We start from the raw sequence: 18,294 nt of genomic DNA on the forward strand, positions 1-18,294 counted from the left end.
GGATACGCTTGTTTGCTGGTAAACAGTGAAGACATTTAGCTCGATCTGGCAACTCTAATGTTGACAGTCTAATTAAAAAGCCGCCAATTTTTATTACGCCGTCGCAAAAGCATTTGAATTGAACAATTGGAATTTAAAGCAAATATGTATTTAATATCAACCTCTAAAAAGACAATATTATCCGATTTTGCGGATTTGGAAACGAAGTCAACATTTGTTCACGCCAATGGCGAATCAACAGACTTTCAGTTCAACGCCCAGCGACGCGTCTTTGTGGAGGTGGACAAAAAGGCGGGCTTGGCGGTGATGCGCATAAAGGAGAAGCAACAAAACGGTAAATCAAACTGCACAATAAAAACTATATATTTGCAATAATATTTACTTTGTTGCAGCACCCGAAATCCAGCGCCTACGCAAATTGACAATAGAGAATGCCTATTCGGTGTGCTGCGCCAAAACGGCGTCCAATCAAATTGCCATTGGCCAATCGAGTGGATTCGTTAAGCTGTTCGACTTTCGCACGACCGAAATGATACACCGTTATCCGGCGGACCAGTCACGGAGCACTGTGCTCTATGTGGACTACAATTGCACGGATGATTACATAGCGGCTGTGCTGGAGGGCGGCAAGATTAACATCTATGGCACCAAGACCAAACAGAAGATTGAGACTCTCACAATTGATGATCAGTAAGTAAAACTTTGCGATTTGTTGCCCCCGAGCATATAAGTTGGCCAGACAAATACCATATCTCTCCTTCCAGACACTGCAAACTAACAATAACTATCTCTCAACTTGAAGATTGAAATCTCTTTGAGCTTTCCCCCATATGGGGACTAAAATTCTACATCATACTCCTTTCTAAGATCTTACTTCCACGCGGAATGTCGTGTCAGATTTCATTCATGCCTCAGATCTTTATACTCTTGCAGAGGGTATTTAATTTATAAGCCATTTGATAGATACCTATCCGAAGCCATAAAGTGTATATACTCTTGACTTTCTATCAAGAACCAGTTCTTACCACAATGAGCTGAGAAGGATTGATATGAAGTTGCTCGCATTCATTGAACATATGCTTATACGATGCCTTTTTTTTCAATGCAGCTCGACTCTGGCTCGTTTTCATCCCAGCAAGCGTTTCCATTTGGCAGTCGCCTCCTACAAGGGCACCGTCAGCGTCTACGATGTGCAATCCAAGCGGACCATCTTCAACATAGACGACGCGCACGATGCGCCTTGCCGGGACGTGAGCATGTGCAGCTCACAACCCTCGCTGCTGGTTAGCGTTGGTTACGATTGCATCATCAACATATTTGATATACGGCGCAACAAGGCGCAGTCGTCCTCCGGCCGTTTGGCCTACTCGCATCCCATGTCCACGGTGGCGTTGAGTGAGTGCGGCACCTACTTTTGTGCTGGAAATCTCAAGGGTGAGCTGATTGCCTATGATATGCGTAGCACCAAGGCACCGCTGGCCGTGCGTTCCGTGCACGAGGGCTGGTAAGCGCAACAAAATGTTGATCTCTTCAAGATTCAATTTACCATCCAGATTTACTTGCAGTGCCGTCACGCGTGTTGCCTTTGTGCCCATGCCCACGGAGGAGCAGCAGAGCAGCAGCTTCACCAGCTCAAATAATGTGACTATGGATGCCGGCAAGGCCGCTCAAGTGGAGCAAATGCCGAGCGATGAGCTACGCAAATCGATTGCCGCCAATTTGCTGATTACACAGCAGCAGCTGGCCACCATGAGCAGCTTGGGCTATGGCAGCGCCTCTGTCGGAAGCAGCTTAGCAACGCCGGCAACAGCTCGTGGACAGCGAGATTCCTTTTGTGATTTTCTAGATGCACATAGGCCGCGTGCTGTTGATCGCATGTCCACGCGCCTGACCACAACAGCTAGACGTGATAGCTTCGACTGGGATGCGCTGCACTCGAAGCCCAACAATGAGGAACAGCGACAGAGCATTTGTCCGACCGGCTCGGGTCTTAGCTCCATAGATAGCGCTAATAGCTCTACTGTGGACTCGCTGCAACGTGAGTATCGCTAGCTGAAGCTTAAATGAAACAACTAGATCCCACCCTAAATGCCCACAGAAACACTCAGCGGTCCATTGCGAGATCGCAGCAACATATCGGCGGATGCAAAGTTGAAGAAAATATCCGAAACAGACGAGCACAGCGCCCTGCACGAGCAGTCCGGCAATTGTTCGGCGGCCAGCAGCTGCGCGGGCAGCGACAAGGAGAATCCATCAACAGCGGACTTCGAACGTAAGCAACGCCTGCGTCTGTTGCCAGCCAGTCGCAATAGCACCCCACATCATGTGGCTGCCACGGCAACGCAATCGGCAGCTTTGCAGCCACAGAAATTGTTGCCAAAGACGTCCAGTGGCCTTTCCACAGATGCCTCACTACAGGTTGCTGTTGCGGTAGAGCGTGACGAGCTGGGCGAGCTGCATAAGGATCGCGCTGCGCTGCAACAGGAACGAGCCGAGCTGCGCAAGGAGCAGGCCGAGCTGCGCAACCTGATAGATGAGCGCTTCGTTAAGCTGGAACGCGAACTGAAATGGTCAGATGAGAAAACCCGCTTTCTGCTGTTCAGCGAGGTGTCCGATTACTGGAATCAGCAACTGAGCAGCACCCAGGAGATACGCGATGCTCTGGACTTGCTGCTGAAAAACGATCGCTTTGTGCACGATTACTCGTGTCTGCAGCAGGAGAACGAGATGCTCCGAGCGCAGGTGCAGCAATTGCTTAGCGAGCGCGAGAGCTCAGAAGCTGGTGATGCTTAAAGCAATATTTTGGTTTTTAAAAATGTTCGTAAATTTGTAAATTAATGCTGCATTATTTATCGTGTATATTATATAGATACATAGTAACTGTTTAAGGCTCACTTTCTGTATGCCAATTGCAGTTGGTGCTGCTGCTCCTGCTGCAGTTGCTCCGCCGCGCTTAGCCTGACGGGCATGTCCACCTGCAGTGTGATCTTGGAAGTGATTTAAAGCAACATGAATAACTAGAGTATTGCACTCACCGAGATGGTCGTATTGAAGTTCTCGTAGTCCACAATATAACGCTCGTGGCTGGCATCGTAGTGGATAATGTTGGCAAAGCGCTGACCCCAGTATATCTCGCGCGGCACATACGATGTCTTCGCCTCGGTCATTTGTGCCGTTGCCGGCGATGTGCCCACAATCGTAACATACAACTCAAATTGTCCGGCGTTAAACTGTTTGGCATTGCCAAAGTGAAACAACGGGCTGCTCTCATCGATCACATGGCAGACAATGTCGGGCCAGACAATTAGCTGCTCTCCGTTGCCCTCCAGCTTCAGCTCCGTGTGCGTCTTAATGAGCTCGCCCTCGCGCGTGCTGCAAGGCCACATTTTTGGTGTTATCAATTGTGGAGACAACAATTAGCATGACTCACTGTTTGTCCACAATCATATAGACGCGTATCTTGGACTCAATGGACTGTTGCTCGCGCGGATCGCAGACACGGAAGAGCAGGCACAGCTTGCCATCGCGATAACAAATCTGCAAAAATATTTGTGTATGTGTATGAATGAGCGAGGCATATTGTGGGCAGCTGGGCTTACCACGGCCTTGTCGCTGAACTTGAGCTTGGTCAATTGCTTGGCGGGACGAGCCGTTTTTGCATAGATAATGCTGACCATGGTGCCCTCAATGGCCGCCGCGCACATCATTTGCATGACGAACAGAAATATGGTCTCCGGGCACTCCTCGCTGGCGTATTTCTCGCCAAATCCGAGCGTTGTTTGCGTCTCAACCGAATATATCAGCATGGCCACAAGATTGGGCGTACCATAAATGCACGGATCCGTGCCCTCGCCCAGACGTTGGCCCGTGACAGCATCGAACAGGAAGTCGCCATGGGAATAGGCCACCATATAGCATAGTACACCAAAGAAGATCCAGCTAAGAAAGTAGCTGCCTAGAAAAAGTGTCAGCATATATTTCCATTCCAATTCGATCTGTGTGGGCGACAGTTGCATTTGAATATTACTATCGAACTATCGACTGTATCGATAACGCCAGACAGTTAATTGTTATCGTGTTCGATTATGTATGAGAATTAGTTTGGCGCCCAAGTAAAATGTTTGTTACATGTTTTTGTTAATTTTCATATTGTGTGAGTTTATTTGTTTAGTATATGCTAAATGCTAAATGTTACTTTTTCCCCTTCGCTATTTTTTGGCTTGGGCTTAATTTTCAGCTTTGTTGTCGGCGATTCGTTTGCCAATTCGTCCAACTTGCGCTGTATACTGGGCGTTATGCTATAGATATTCGATCGTTCAGCTGTTGGCTGTGTCTTGGCTGCTCTCTGGCCGAACATGGACCTTACCAGCGTGGTGACAGCGTCGCGCATATAGCGCCAGGACTTCTCTGGTATGCGCCTAAAGACCACATTCTCATGTCCATTCTTCTCCATCACGCGATGCATGCTGCGCCGCAGGCCATCCGCATCGGTATCGGGGCTCAGCTCAATGGTGCTGCCCGACCAGTCGAGGGTATAGGGAAAGCTACGGCATTGGAATAAATTGGTATAAGTTGCGTTAATTCAGTGCTCGATGCTGCTGAGATTTGACCCACTTTAGCTCGCTGCGCGTCTCCAATTGATCGGCGGCCTGCTTGGACTTGCGTCGCCGCACACAACTGGGACTCTCCGGATAGTAGTCGGCTTCGGTGTCATTGACGGTCTCCTTTTCGGGTGATCGCGCCAACGGCTTGGGATTCAACGGCCTTGGCTTCACAGGCATCGATGTGGAGCGAATCATTTCGAGCTTTTCGCTGGCGTCCACTGAGCTCATTGTTGTGTGGCTGCCCACGCATGGACAGAAACTGAGATTTTTTCTTGTCTAATTGCCGTTGCTCGTGTTCTCGTCGTCAGACACTCGACGGAACAATTTCACTTGTCGCGTAGATTTGCGTTTTAATTTTTAATTGAATTAGATTGCAGTCCACGGAGCCGAAGCGCGCTCAAGTTGTTTGACTGACTGACCGAATGACACTGACTCGAGTCTGGGCAGGGAATTAAAATAGTGAAAAAGTATACCTAATTTGTGGTACATAGCGGAAGATGTGTATTTGAATATATTTATTATCTTCATGTAGCGCCTGACTGTGTTTGTGCGCATCCATACCATGAGATCAAATCGTCAAAAGTTACCTTCTTATTTAGTTTTTACTGATTATAATGCACATATTTATACTTTCAGCAAATATTGTTATAGCTACGCCACAAACAGCGAATGTCAGCTAACAAGTTAATCTAGTAAGATTTGTTTACACAATGTTGCTGATTTCTGCTATCAGCTAGGAGAACTTTGAATATACGCGCGATCACAAGAGCTGCCAATGCATGCAATCGAAATGCTATCGATAAATATACTTTGACCAGTGCTTAAAAATGTCATTTTAGTATACGATATTTTTGTGTTGTCTTTTATTAAAATTGCATGATTGCAAAATATAATACGCCATTACCCAATAATTATTTATAATCACAAATAATTGCTTATATTCACTTAAATACTTGTTTTTTAAATTATTTCTCTTATCTAAAGTGTGGTGGTATTGCCTCAACATATAAGAACACTTGCGGAAGGCCCCTAATGAAAAACTCGATTATATTATATAGATATATATCGCACTTATCGATATGTTTGCTGCCGCAGCTAACTTTAAGTTGTGGCAGTGTGTGTCAGTGACACAAACGAGGAGTATTTGGAACTCGTAGCACGCAAATGTCTCGTTGTTGTCGCTCGGCAAGTTTAAGTGTCATTAAGGTTGAGATACGTCGTCGTTGCGTTAGTGAAATTGCTAAATTGATGAAATCAACGCAGACCAATTGAAGTGCACAATAATTTAATTGTGTTTTCAGTGCAATCTATGAGAAAAATGTCGTGCGCGTTGCGTTAACCATATGAAAATAAATCGGAAAGTGTGAAAGAGAGAAAAGATAACTTAGTGCAAATGTTTGTGTGGCTAGCTAAACTGAATTATGCTTAAAATACAATTTATATAAATTGCCAACAAGCCAAAAATTAATAAGTGCAACAATTACAATACAGAAAAATAGCAAGAGCAGCGTTTAAACAGGTAAATAATTGGCTGCGATGACAAAAATTTACACACACTGCACGCAGTTTATGTGGCAGAAATTCAACAAAATGCCATTGATAAATTCAATTTGTGCACATACACATGTACGAATATACGAATATACATATATATTTATAAATATGTTTTGATATAAGCAAGGGCATAAGTATCTATAATTTATGTATGTATTTAATAGTATAGTATATACATATGTATATTGGTGTCGTCGTTGCGTTATTTCGTTGTGCCCAAAAGAGATACGAAATTCCCAGAAACGCATTTTCTAATTTAGACCGATTTCTGAGAAGTGACAGACAGCCAAGCGAGCCGCCAACAACAGCAGCAGCAGCAGCTCAACGAGACCAACAACAATGCGCATACAACATATACACACACACACATACATACGTGTGCTTGCTCTCGCGCTCACACAGAGCGACTTAGCAACAACAACAACACAATGGCAAAGGCAGTATTTTGTTGGCAAAGGGAGAGCGGCAAGTTGGCGGCTGCTGATGTTGGCAGCTGCTGTTGCTGTGGCGGCTATTGAATGAAATGCTGTTGCTGCTGCTGCCACTGCTGTTGCGGCTGCAAACATTTAACACCACAAGCCGAGCTGAAGCTGGCCTCACACACATGCACACACACAGACACACACACGCACGCTCAAGTAAAGAGAGAGCGAGTCTTGACTCAATTCGCCTGAAGCCATACTTCATACACACTCGACGTCTGCAGCGGCAATATTTTTTTCGACGTACCCTTCACAAGAAAAGGTGTTATTAACTTTGTTGTTGTCTGTAATGCACACACACACACATTTTGGTTAATTCTTGTTAAAAGCAGGTTTTTGACCAGCTTCTTCCGCTCATTTCCTTGAAATTGTATTAAAACTTTTGAGTGCATTTCTGTGGGCTCTCTGGGGTTTTAATAGCTTTTCATGTGAAATTGAAATTGTTTCCAACACAGCCAAAAAAAGGAAAGAAAAGAAAAGAAAAAGGATAAGTGTAATTGGGGCGTTGTTTAATTGGCTTGTCTAGATGTGCCCATGGGCCCAACGAGATCTTTACGGCCATGTTGCCATGGTGTCTGAACTTTGGAGCAAACAAAAAATGTTGAGCCCCTTTTCAATATAGCACATTTATCGTGTTCATGCGCAGCTGCTTTTTGCGATTTTCAAGATAATTAAATATTTAAAAAATAGGCGGACTGCTTGAAAACAAAAATGTTTTTGGGGAATTAGACCTAAAACAGGTATGAAAATTAATATTTTTTGTAGATTTATTTAAATTTAAAAAAAAAATTGCTACTAGAGTACTCTCTAAAATGCTAAACATGAAAAAAATATACTGTATTTTAAGAAAGTAGCGCGAAGCCTTGTATTTAATGTGTGTCATTTGATTTTTTGCGGGCCTTTATTGCGAACATATTTAGCTGCTGGTCACACTGTCTTGTGATATCGTAATAGAGCTGCGCATAAGCACACGAAGATTGCTATTTCTCATTCCCCCCCCCCCCCCCCCCCCCCCCCCCTTCCCCCTAGCCCTCTGCCGCTATTGGCTTACGCTCAGCTGCTGCTGCTCTGCCGTCGTCGTTGTGGCTATTTTTTTTGCTTGCTTCTTCTCCCCTCTTCCGTATTTCTATTGTATTAGTATTTGTTATACGATTTACGTGCAGATTTCGTGGAAATCCAAAGTGATGTGTGTGTGTGTGTGTGTGTGTTGTTTTTTCTTTCTTTCATTTTGCGCTCATTGTTAATTGTTCGCGTGAATTTTGTTCAATTGAAACGCAATGCCAAAAGTGAAATGTGGGCAAAACACTCAATTTTTGTTAGAGTGGAATTCATTATTTTTGTTTGTTTGTTTGTTTTTATGTTTTGTTGCCTTTAATTGTATTTCATAGTAAATCATCAAGCTATATATTTATGCATATAGCTCTGGCAATAAGGTTCGTTGTATTGTTATTGTCATACTTTTGAGAAACCGGTTCAATTTTGGTTGGGTTCAAGTTTGTATTATGTTTAAACATGTTTCTGTTTTTATTTATTTGTTTGTTTTCAATCTCATCTGCCCGACTTTCATGAGCTGACGACCTAATCTATATTTGCCCGAGCCATCGCCTAGTTACCAATTACCTGTTACACCTGGCCCCATCTTTACTTCTTGGCACACCCCCATTGACCCGCCCCCCAACCAGTTGTTGTTGTTGTTGTTGTCTCTTACCCGTTTCAGTTCCACTATCTTAGCCACATGCGCATGCCCCTCTTCTTCTTCTTCTTGTTGTTGTCTCTTGTCTCTGCCGTGTGCACATATTTGCCTTCAATTTCCATGGAAAACGAAGCGCTTTTGATTGTTCTTGGAACTGCCGTTTCCCAACTTTGCAAACGCTCTCCTGATAAGCGCACCGCTGGCCTGCTTTATTCACCTGAATACTATCAGACCTGACCGTTAAACACTGTAATTTTCGTGAGAATTGTGATAAGTAACATTAATTGCAATAGTAAATACCGCGAAAAGTACCAAAGTCAAAAGGTTGAGTGTGCGCAAGCGTATTAAATTTACAACATTGCTTTAAGAAGTAAATATTTTAATATCTTTTAGCTCTGAACAGTTTGCAAGCTCCGATATGTTCAAGTACAAAGAATCATATATGCTTAACTAATGTAAAATGAACTCTTAAATAAATTGATTATTGTTTAGAATAAATTTATTTATGCTCGTCTACTTTATCAATATCTGTTTCATAGTCGTCTGTTGATTATTCAAAAGTTCCCAAGGTCTACTCTGATATGTGATTTTGTGCCTAAATTTAGTGACTGTTACTCGTTACAGCTGTGATTAAGTCACGATTCGATATATGCATTTATTCTTTGTTTTGAATTTCTCATATATGCCTCTCCGCTTTATCAATATCTGTTTCAAAGTCCTCTCCTCCATGGTTCAATAATTCCCCTAGCCCATTAACTATTCCGATTCGTAACTATGTGCCTAAATTTAGTAACAGTTACTCGTTACAGCTGTCACCATTCTTTGTACATATGTGCATTGCACATCTCTAGTTGACACATTATTTACTCTGATGGGCGGCTACACTCACAGGCTTTACATTTTCCGTAGTAATTTATCAATGAAATATTGTGGAATACTTGAATTATCTTTACAGTTGCCTGGAATTGTTGCATGTGTGGGTAAAGCACACACATGCAACGAATACATTAAGTACTATAATTTACGGGCTCTCTTGATATTTTTATATTTTTCATTTTTTGCCTATCGGCTTCCGGTTGAAGGCAATCGTAATCGCTGAGTTTATAAATTTAATCGGTGCTATTATATACGTATATATATATATTTGTTAAACAAATAAAGAGCGCTGATTGTCGCTCTGTATTGTTCAGTTGACGTTTCTGGGCTGCCCAAGAAGGTAACTATACGAAATGTATTGCCTTATTTGGCAATGTCGAATGTCGTGTTTGCTTGTGACTTGATAATAGTGAAACCTACCTCAATAGGGGGTACAGGTATGTATGTATGTGCTGCTTATAGGAATCGTAATTCATTATGATAAAAGCGCCTGCCATATGAAAGGTGCCAATGGGTCTGTGTAAGAAATTCAAACTTTTTGAAGAGCTTGAGGGTAGTTCCTAGGTATTATATCCAACTGAAACTGTGTTCAGCTATATCCTTTATATATAAAAAGTCTTATAGACTCTAATTGAGCTTTTTAAGTGAATTACTAGACTTAATATGTTTCTGAGTTTATTACAAAAGCTTTTGATTTGAAAGCAAGGCTTTAATTAGATATTATATTATCTGATTCCGCGAAATAGATCTGTTTCAGCTTATTAGATAGCCTAAGATAATATTTCGGGTCCAAAAAACAGTATTTGTAGATCTTCTGTCGCATCTTCGAGGCTTTACGAAGAATCTACAATTCTTCGTCACTTTTCATGCCCATTAACCGTTAGACGCTTATGCTCATAATTTGTATCTTAACAGTGTATATCTAAAAGTTGCAAAACTTTCTGGGTGTGTATCTGTATTTCTAGTTGTAGCTGTATCTGTATCTAAACATGCCTAGGCCGAACCCATCTTTTGGGCAACCTTGACAAATGTCCGACGCACGGCCCGCAGCTGGACTAAAGTGTGGCAAATTAAGTTGAAATTTTGTTAGTGCTTTCGTTTAATCAGAAACCAGCAACAACGCACACACACACGCTATAGGGATTGTATGTGTGTGTGTATGTGTGTGTGCTGCGTACCTTTAAACAACTTCATGACTTCACCAGCATGTGAGTACCGTGTGCATACATATTTTCCAAGAATCGCTCATGTGCTGTGTTTTGTGTATTGTATTGTGGATTTATCATGAGAGCCTTTCAGCGGGGCAGCGTTTCTACGAATTTTGCCACTTTTCACATTCATGTTAATATTATTATTGTGCGTCTTCGTCTTCCTCTTCTTCTGCTTACTTATTACTTTTATGATTATTATTTTGCTCGTACATTTGCCGTGCTTTCTTTAGTACCTACGCATATTTCCATAGATTATTTATCCGACCTGTGCGCTCTGATAATGCCCAAAAATTCGCGATAAGAAATTTAAAAAAAAAAAAAAAAGGAAAACAATACTTTTATCAGAGAATTGGTTTAAAATGTAAGCTGTTTTATTTGCAAATATATTATTTTTTAAACCAAATAGCAAATAAACAAATTTTAGTGAGCCACCCTAATGTCAATAAATTGCCACATTACACTGAACACCCCTAGTGCAGCTATCAAGTTGTAAAGAGAGAAAAACAGAGTTACCAAGTGTTCAGACACTTAAATACTGTTATGTAGAAGCTGTAAACAATATATACATACATGCACATACATATGTAGATATGTATATTCATATCTAGAGTACATACGTGCACAAATGTACTTATAAGCAATGGCATCTTATGAGAATTTGATTTGATTATTTTTGCTATTTGTGTTGTTTACCTACGTCAATGAGATTCCTCTAGGTATTCCAATGGCAATGGCCATATCTTAGGCATATCAGTCACGAACCGCATGATAAGCATATGAAGCGATAGAAAGAGACAAGAGACTACTAAGCGCGTGAGTGAAAGAGAGAGGGAGAGCGAGCAAGTCATAGATAAAAGTAATAAAATCAAGCTCGAGCCTCATGCCGTGGGTGAGAGCAGTTGAATTCGGTGGAATTGCTAATTAAATTGGCATATGAAAGCGGAATTGCCATGAGAATTGTTTATGTTCATACTACAATTTCGAGCGAAGCGTAATGAATGGAGAGGAGCAAATACGTTTTATATATAATTTTGGCATGAGTGAGCGAGATGGTGCGAGAGGGCGAGTGGGCAAAATGAAAACGTAATAAATAAATCTCATTTCAATTTTCTTGCGAAAAATATCAAAATGAAATATACTTTCTCAGGCCGCATTGTACACCGGCTGCTACCGCTCTGCCCCTCCCCCTGCCGCGCTGCCCAAGAATGCCTCGTTCGTTGCGCTCCTTTGGCACTTTGCGCTTTGTTGCCGCGCTCGCTCTGCTTTGCATGTGATTTTGTTTTCAAGCGAAGTTCATTTGCGAATTCCAAGTAACTGCAAAAGCGAAAAACGAAAAAATGAAATAAACAGCAAGAAGAAGCAACAGCAGCCAGAGCCAAGCAAAGCGACGGCAACAAAAGTAATTGAATTCGCTTTAAAATCCTACGCCCGTCTGCCTGCCTGTCTGTCTGTCTGTCTCATTCGTTTTTGTTGTCTACCCATAACGCTCTGTCCTGGTTGCACATTTCACCTCCCTGCCCGTTATCGTTGGTGATGTTGACTTTTTGCTCGCGCTTTAGTTTTGCACTTGCCGCCTGCAACTCAACAACTACTAATGCAGCCGCTTGCCTAGCAATGTGCCTCCCCCTCATTCAGCTCATCCACCTGCCTCTCCTGTTCACGCTGACCGCAATTCATTTTGTGTTTTGTTGTGACAATTTCAGCGTAAAAACATGACAATAGGCAGCAGCCAAAGCGGATACCGTGTGCTTGGGAGCAGTTTTCGCAGTTTTGCCTTTTCCCTACCCATCCAAATGGGCTTTTAATGCGCAGTTGGCGGTGGCAGCGGGCGAGGGTGTTATGTAAAAGCGAGCGAGTGGCGAATTGCTGGGAATTCGCATTCAAAAGATACTCGAGCACACAGCTTCATGTTGGCAGAATTGCGACTTAACTTTGGTTACTTTTTTGTTTCGCAATACTCAATTGGAAAAGTTTCGCGAACTCCTTATTCCCAAGAACTTCTGCTCTGATATAACTGTTTAACTGTGGCAACTACGGTGCTCAACAAAGTCTGAAAATGCTGCATTTCTATGTGTGTCTTATACAACACTACCTCAGGTTCTTTAATAATCGGTTATCGATTAAAGCATTTTACTAGCACTAGCACTTGTCATTTGCATAACGTTTATTATTTTTTCAATTAATTTTGAACTGCTCTCACAAACCTTTTGATACCAGCGCTGGAGAAATATGCGCAGGTGCTTATTAGAAAAATGTCCAGCTTTTCTGCTAACACATTCATACTATGTATATATGTCGCGCTCCCCTTTTCAATAGAGTTTACTGTGAAACGTTTATCAACGTTTTTACCACGAACAAGTTATGTATTAGATCATTATCTGTATTTGGATTTCTGATGAAATTTCGCATTGTCTGCAGCACTTCCAGCTCATGGCAACGAGGCAAAAAATATTATAAAGCAAAATATAGAAAAAAGAAAAAAAATAAAAGAAACTGAAGAAAGAAAAAGGTCCGAAACGCGGGCCCTCACAAAACGCCAGGCGGGCTGCCAAATGCACGCAGTAGTCGCAGTAGCTCGTGCCTCGCATCTCACACCTCCTGAAGCGCTACCCCAATGCGCTCCAGTGACTCATACCCTGTCTCCTACCTGCCTACTTGGCCTTATACTATATATATATATCTATGTATACATTTGTGTGTGGTAGTGTTATTGTAAGCGCGCTTTGCGGTTTTATCTGGTGTGCTTCAACTTCAGGTTTCCATTGAAAGTTGGGGGCTGACTCGTCGTCGCTCGCCGCCGTCTCATGCGGGTCTTTCTCACACTCACACAAACACACGCACACACACGTACAACTGTATTTCATCATACTCGTAAATATAGTCGGATGTTTTCAGTTGAGAATAATGTGTATAGAATAATCGAAACAAAACGAGAATCGTGTCATACTACTACGACCTGATTCATTGCGCCCGCCCCCATTGATCGGGCATTGAGAAAGGTCGCTGCCGATTAAAAGGCAGCACGTGCTGCAGCTTGTTAGCCATAGATGGCGCCACACAATTTTAATTAGCTAACGGTATCAATTAGTATTTCCAAATAAAAAAAAAAAAAAATACGTAAAATTCATATTGAATTCCGACTAAAAACGACGTATTGAGCTTTGTCCAAAAGAGAGCTTTTGGCTCTATCGCATTTCCGGGAAGTACATTCAGCTTTTCCAGCAAACGGTTTTTTCCAATTTTAGCTGCAATATTATTTTTCCCACCGCTCGCGTTCTGCCCCTCTCTCCCGATGTATGCACCGTTAATGATTTAATGGGCCCTGCGCAAAGTTTTAAAAGCGTTTCCACGGCTGCAATGCGGGCGAAAATTCCCAGAAATTTGTCGAGTTGTGTTCGGATTCGGAATAAGGCTGCAATTATGAATAGCCATAACTACGCGGCAATTGGTTAAGTTCAGCTGGCTACTTGCTGATTACTGATTACTGATTACCAATTAGCGATACGAATTGCCGTCGATTTCTGTTGAAAAGCCAATTAAATGATGTCAGACTCAGTTGACTGTGATTTAACAGCATGATTAATTACAAACCAAAAAAAAAACCGAGCAAGGCTGCAGAAATTCTGATTACAATAAGGCCTGATACATTATTACGCTATTAAAAGAACATTGCAAATCATTTCAATTTCAATTAGCTGCAATTAAAACGGATACAAATTTTCATTTAATTTAATTTAGGTATTTTTGGTATTTTTCTCTGCCAGCTACAAATTATAATACAAATAGTTAAGTATTTTTGAAATAAATAAAAAAATACCGATAAAATCAATGTTGAGACATAACTCGAAAACTGTAAGAATTGGATATGCCAAAATTGGAATATAGGTTCTGGAGTAGCTAATACAAATGAAAATTATTAAGATAACTTTCTCTTGAAGGAATATTTATTTAACCCTAGAAAATTTTCTAAGTACGCACTATATGCTAATCCTTCTAGCTACTTTCAAAGTATTTACGGCAAACAAAAATTCCCTTAGAAACAGGAAAAAAATATACTACAAATATTTGAGCTTAGTATAACTTCTGGATAATATTTTGTGACAGCCGCAATTAACGAGTGTTTAGGTCGTTGGCATTTCGTATCGCCTGATCGGTGATCTAATGGTTCAATGAAATACCCCCATATGACAGCTGTTGGCTTGGCAACATTTTCAGTAGTTCAATTTTTTGGTTTGGGGGAACTTGGGCTAGCAGAAGTGACTCATTAGAGACGTCTGTCATGGTTGCCCTTGGCGCATGACGCATATTATTACCTAGCTATTTTTCTTTTTTTTTTTTTGTAGCGGCGATAAGGATTCCGACTCTTACTCAAAAGTCCCAAAAACAAGCAACAAAAAAAACGCGTCAGACAAACTGGGGACCTTATATGTGTGTGGGTTTATACGAGTCGCGTTATCAATGAATCTTTGCCCGCAATTCTGATGAATGAACGCTTACTGTGTAAACTTGAATGCGACTCTCGGAGCTCAGGGTTCTCGCTGCAGGGTCTCTCATTACGATTTCAATGATTTGTGAAATTGGTGTTGTGTACAGATACATATGTATGCATGTTATTGAGGCTAGATTTCACTTACACTCCAGTACGCCCTCTAGTCTAAATATAGCCCGGATTAACATACGCAACAATACGTTAGCTAACGATATAAAGATGTGGCACTCTGGGACTCTGTGTGCGCCAGCCGATGCGTGGGATTGCTATGTGCGCCATTGTTTTTAATGGGCCATTCCTGGAGCACGGACTCACGCGCTGCATGAGTCAGTCTGGCGGGGGACCTCTTCGTGGGGCGCCACTTGGAGCGAATGCAAAGTGTGTGAGTTTGTGTTTGTGGGGGACTCATGTCGTATCTGTAAGTGCATTTAATTGCCTACACCCGACTTCAACTCTACTTAAGTAAGTAATTAAGTCTGAAAACTAGAAACACAGTAGCTACTGCTATGGATGGGGGCGCGTTTGTTGCTGTAGGTCAAGACATTTCACACTCGGTTAAATGCGCCTCGACGAGACATGTGATTGTTGTGAGAGAATTGCTCAAAGCTAACAACAGCAAATAAACTGGAATTTGTATTTTTCATAATTACTCATTTACTGTTTTCTGATAAACCAGGCAACATTAAGCAGAAAACATGGGTTAAGCCTTAAAAAGCTGACAGTGGAAACAGTGCAAAAATGCTAATAAAATACTAATTCATTTGTACGCGATCTAACAAATTAACATTTTTGTTGAAAAGGCACAGGTTTATATATAACTAACGTTGTTGTTGTGGAAAATTTTGAAGCGTATTGAATTTCCTTTTTTTTTTTTTTAAATTAAATATAATTAGCCAATTTAATGTATTCAAGTTTGCATTTGCCTTGTCTGTTCATGGAAAGTTAAATACTCGCAAGCATAACGTTTTTTTTAGTATATACCATAAAAGTAAAATGTAAATCATGCAAGCTGGCCACACCGTCAGCCTATGCAGTTCAAAATGCATTTAAAAAAGTGGCAACGCCGCACAAGCATCAAATTGCATATAATTTGAATTTATTGTTTCATTCTTTTTACAGTTGCACGTAGCAGGACCTGTAAAGGAAACAAAGATAGACAGCTTCCAATGGGTCATCAATTGAGCAAACGAACAGACCTCATCGTTGCCAGCCAAAGCCAAAGCCAAAGCAGAACCCACAGAAATTCCAGAAGCAGCAGGCAGACGGACTTGGAGCAGGAGACGCAGCAGCCAGATATTGCTGAAGCTGGCGAAAAGGCAACACCAATTGCTGAGGAGGCGTTAGCAGAGGTGCGACAAATTATAATTAAAATACAATTGGCCAAAATGGAGGGCGGCAACGACAGTACGGAGCAGCAGCAGCAGCAGCAGGAGCAGCAACTGTCCGAGGGCGTCGCGATGTCTGCGGACGCGCTCAATGCAAATGAGCAAATTTTAAGTGTGGCAGTGGGTGCGGCAGCGGGAACAGAGGGAACAGGTGCGAGTCGAACTGCGGGCAGTTCAACGGAAGCGCCAAAAACAAACGAAAGACAACTCGTGAATAACAACAATTTAGCGGGAAGCGTCGCGTCGGCGTCGGCTGCGGTCAGAATGCTACAATTGCACGACCACGACCATGATGACGACGACGTCGTCGTTGATGACGCCGAAGACGCCGAATTGGAAATGGCAATATCGTCGTTGCTGCGTCGGCGGCATCGCAGCAGCAGCAGCGGCGGCGGCGTCGGCGTCGGCGCCGAAGGCGTCGAGTACTGCGAGGTGTTCGAGCCGCAGCCAGTCAGCGATATGTTGTCGAGCGGAGCACAACGCGCGCAAGGTAAATTCAACGCCAGCAAATACAATTTATAAAACCATTTGTAATTTTTTATTTGTATCTTCTCTCTTTGCTCTCTTCAGCGCCCAGCAATAGCAGCAGCAGCAGCGCCAGCGGCAACAGCTGCTGTCGCAGTCGCAGCAGCAAGGCTTTGGCAACTGGCGCCGCAGTAACAGCCACATCCAAGCGTCGTTGCTGCAAATGCAAATGTCGCGATGCATTGCGCGGTCTGCGCGGCATGCTGGAGTCGAGCACGGGCAGTGCCAGTGCCGCCGCCGCCGCCAAGGACAAAAAGGAGCCGGCAGCAGCTGCTGTAGCTGCGCCTCGCAGCAAGACGCGCAGCAGCGCTGACAGACGCTCCACACCGCCCACGCTTAGTGCCAGCAGCGGCGGAGCAGCTGCAGTGAATCGCCTGCAAACGCATCGTCAACGCAATTCTGTGGCCGTCGCTGAGCCCAGCCAGCTGGCTATTTGGGCAGCGCCCGCCATGGGCGATGTCATCATACGCATCAGTTCCCAGCCGCAGCCGCAATTTTTGATGGAATCAGCTGCAGCTACCGCAGCGTGCAACAATTGCAATGCGAACACGCCCGTGGTCACGATGAGCCATCAGGGCTTACGCTTGGTGGCCTCCACACATCCAGATCCTGCTGCTGCGGCGGCAGTGGCGGCCGCGGCGGGAGTCCTGCCCGCTTTGGCCATTGAACAGCCACGTGCCGCAGTTCCTTTGAATGCGTACGGTGTCGGGGTGACGGTTCATTCACAAATCGATTTTATGCACTGCCTGGTGCCGGATCTGGAGCGCATCATCAATAGCAGCTTCTATTGGGGCAAAATGGATCGGTACGAGGCGGAGCGTCTGCTCGAAGGCAAGCCGGAGGGCACATTTCTGTTGCGCGATTCCGCACAGGAAGAGTTCCTATTCTCGGTCACATTCCGCAAATACGGACGCTCGCTTCACGCGCGCATCGAGCAGAGCGGCCACAAGTTCAGGTGAGTCAATATAGATAGATAACCAACACTCCCATGACACATGCTCGAGTCAACTTGTTAAAGTGACATCAGAACCGATTTGCAGCTCTGCTAGGTCAAGCCTAAAGGCAGCTTTCATAAGTTTAATACTATCCTTTTTAATATTAGCTAACTAACTCTTAACTTTCTTCACACCCACAGCTTTGATTGTCATGATCCGTGCGTGTTTGCTGCTCTGACGGTTACCGGACTGCTGGAGCATTACAAGGATCCGTCGTGCGTGATGTTCTTTGAGCCGTGTTTGACCATGCCGCTGCATCGCCGCCAGACGTTCTCGCTGCAGCAGTTGGCGCGCGCAACAATTGTCTCGAATACCACATACGATGGCATCAATCAGCTGGAGCTGCCGGGTCGCCTCAAGAGCTACCTCAAGGAGTACCACTACAAGCAGAAGCTGCGCGTCAAGCCCTGCGATGCACACACACCAGCTCCCTACTATGCTAACATATAGTCCGCGGCCACAACGGCGATAGTGGCTGCT

General features: G+C 43.3%; 3 protein-coding genes across 3 annotated transcripts; 2 read left to right on the forward strand and 1 right to left on the reverse strand.

Moving 5' to 3' along the window:
* Window positions 1-22: 22 nt before the first annotated feature.
* On the forward strand, window positions 23-2,854 carry LOC115758492. The gene is made up of 5 exons (XM_030699173.1): window positions 23-334; window positions 393-690; window positions 1,109-1,504; window positions 1,566-2,038; window positions 2,099-2,854. The coding sequence occupies exons 1-5, from the start codon at window positions 145-147 to the stop codon at window positions 2,791-2,793; spliced, it is 2,052 nt and encodes a 683-aa protein (XP_030555033.1). The 5' UTR covers window positions 23-144; the 3' UTR covers window positions 2,794-2,854.
* On the reverse strand, window positions 2,845-8,458 carry LOC115758494 (inward rectifier potassium channel irk-1). Its single transcript, XM_030699176.1, has 7 exons — window positions 8,349-8,458; window positions 4,615-5,043; window positions 4,367-4,544; window positions 3,600-3,995; window positions 3,431-3,537; window positions 3,036-3,372; window positions 2,845-2,975 (listed from the first exon to the last, which is right to left on the reverse strand). Exons 2-7 carry the CDS (start codon window positions 4,830-4,832, stop codon window positions 2,892-2,894), a joined length of 1,320 nt encoding a protein of 439 aa, XP_030555036.1. The 5' UTR covers window positions 4,833-5,043; window positions 8,349-8,458; the 3' UTR covers window positions 2,845-2,891.
* Window positions 5,748-18,276, forward strand: LOC115758493. The gene is made up of 4 exons (XM_030699174.1): window positions 5,748-6,123; window positions 16,029-16,784; window positions 16,865-17,774; window positions 17,955-18,276. Exons 2-4 carry the CDS (start codon window positions 16,076-16,078, stop codon window positions 18,262-18,264), a joined length of 1,929 nt encoding a protein of 642 aa, XP_030555034.1. The 5' UTR covers window positions 5,748-6,123; window positions 16,029-16,075; the 3' UTR covers window positions 18,265-18,276.
* Window positions 18,277-18,294: the final 18 nt, after the last annotated feature.

The sequence above is a fragment of the Drosophila novamexicana genome, unplaced genomic scaffold (genome assembly GCF_003285875.2).
Source record: "Drosophila novamexicana strain 15010-1031.04,08,12 unplaced genomic scaffold, DnovRS2.1 tig00000193-arrow-pilon, whole genome shotgun sequence".
In the NCBI taxonomy this organism is placed as follows: Eukaryota; Metazoa; Arthropoda; class Insecta; order Diptera; family Drosophilidae; genus Drosophila; species Drosophila novamexicana.

Coding starts and splice junctions, on each gene's coding strand:
- LOC115758492 (XM_030699173.1), top strand. CDS start 145: ATGTATTTAATATCAACCTCTAAAAAGACAATATTATCCGATTTTGCG. Junction 335..392: donor AAAGGAGAAGCAACAAAACG/GTAAATCAAACT, acceptor ACTTTGTTGCAG/CACCCGAAATCCAGCGCCTA. Junction 691..1,108: donor ACTCTCACAATTGATGATCA/GTAAGTAAAACT, acceptor TTTTCAATGCAG/CTCGACTCTGGCTCGTTTTC.
- LOC115758494 (XM_030699176.1), bottom strand. CDS start 4,832: ATGAGCTCAGTGGACGCCAGCGAAAAGCTCGAAATGATTCGCTCCACA. Junction 3,996..4,366: donor GCGACGCTGTCACCACGCTG/GTAAGGTCCATG, acceptor TCGCCCACACAG/ATCGAATTGGAATGGAAATA. Junction 2,976..3,035: donor ACTTCAATACGACCATCTCG/GTGAGTGCAATA, acceptor ATCACACTGCAG/GTGGACATGCCCGTCAGGCT.
- LOC115758493 (XM_030699174.1), top strand. CDS start 16,076: ATGGGTCATCAATTGAGCAAACGAACAGACCTCATCGTTGCCAGCCAA. Junction 16,785..16,864: donor CGGAGCACAACGCGCGCAAG/GTAAATTCAACG, acceptor TGCTCTCTTCAG/CGCCCAGCAATAGCAGCAGC. Junction 17,775..17,954: donor CAGAGCGGCCACAAGTTCAG/GTGAGTCAATAT, acceptor TCACACCCACAG/CTTTGATTGTCATGATCCGT.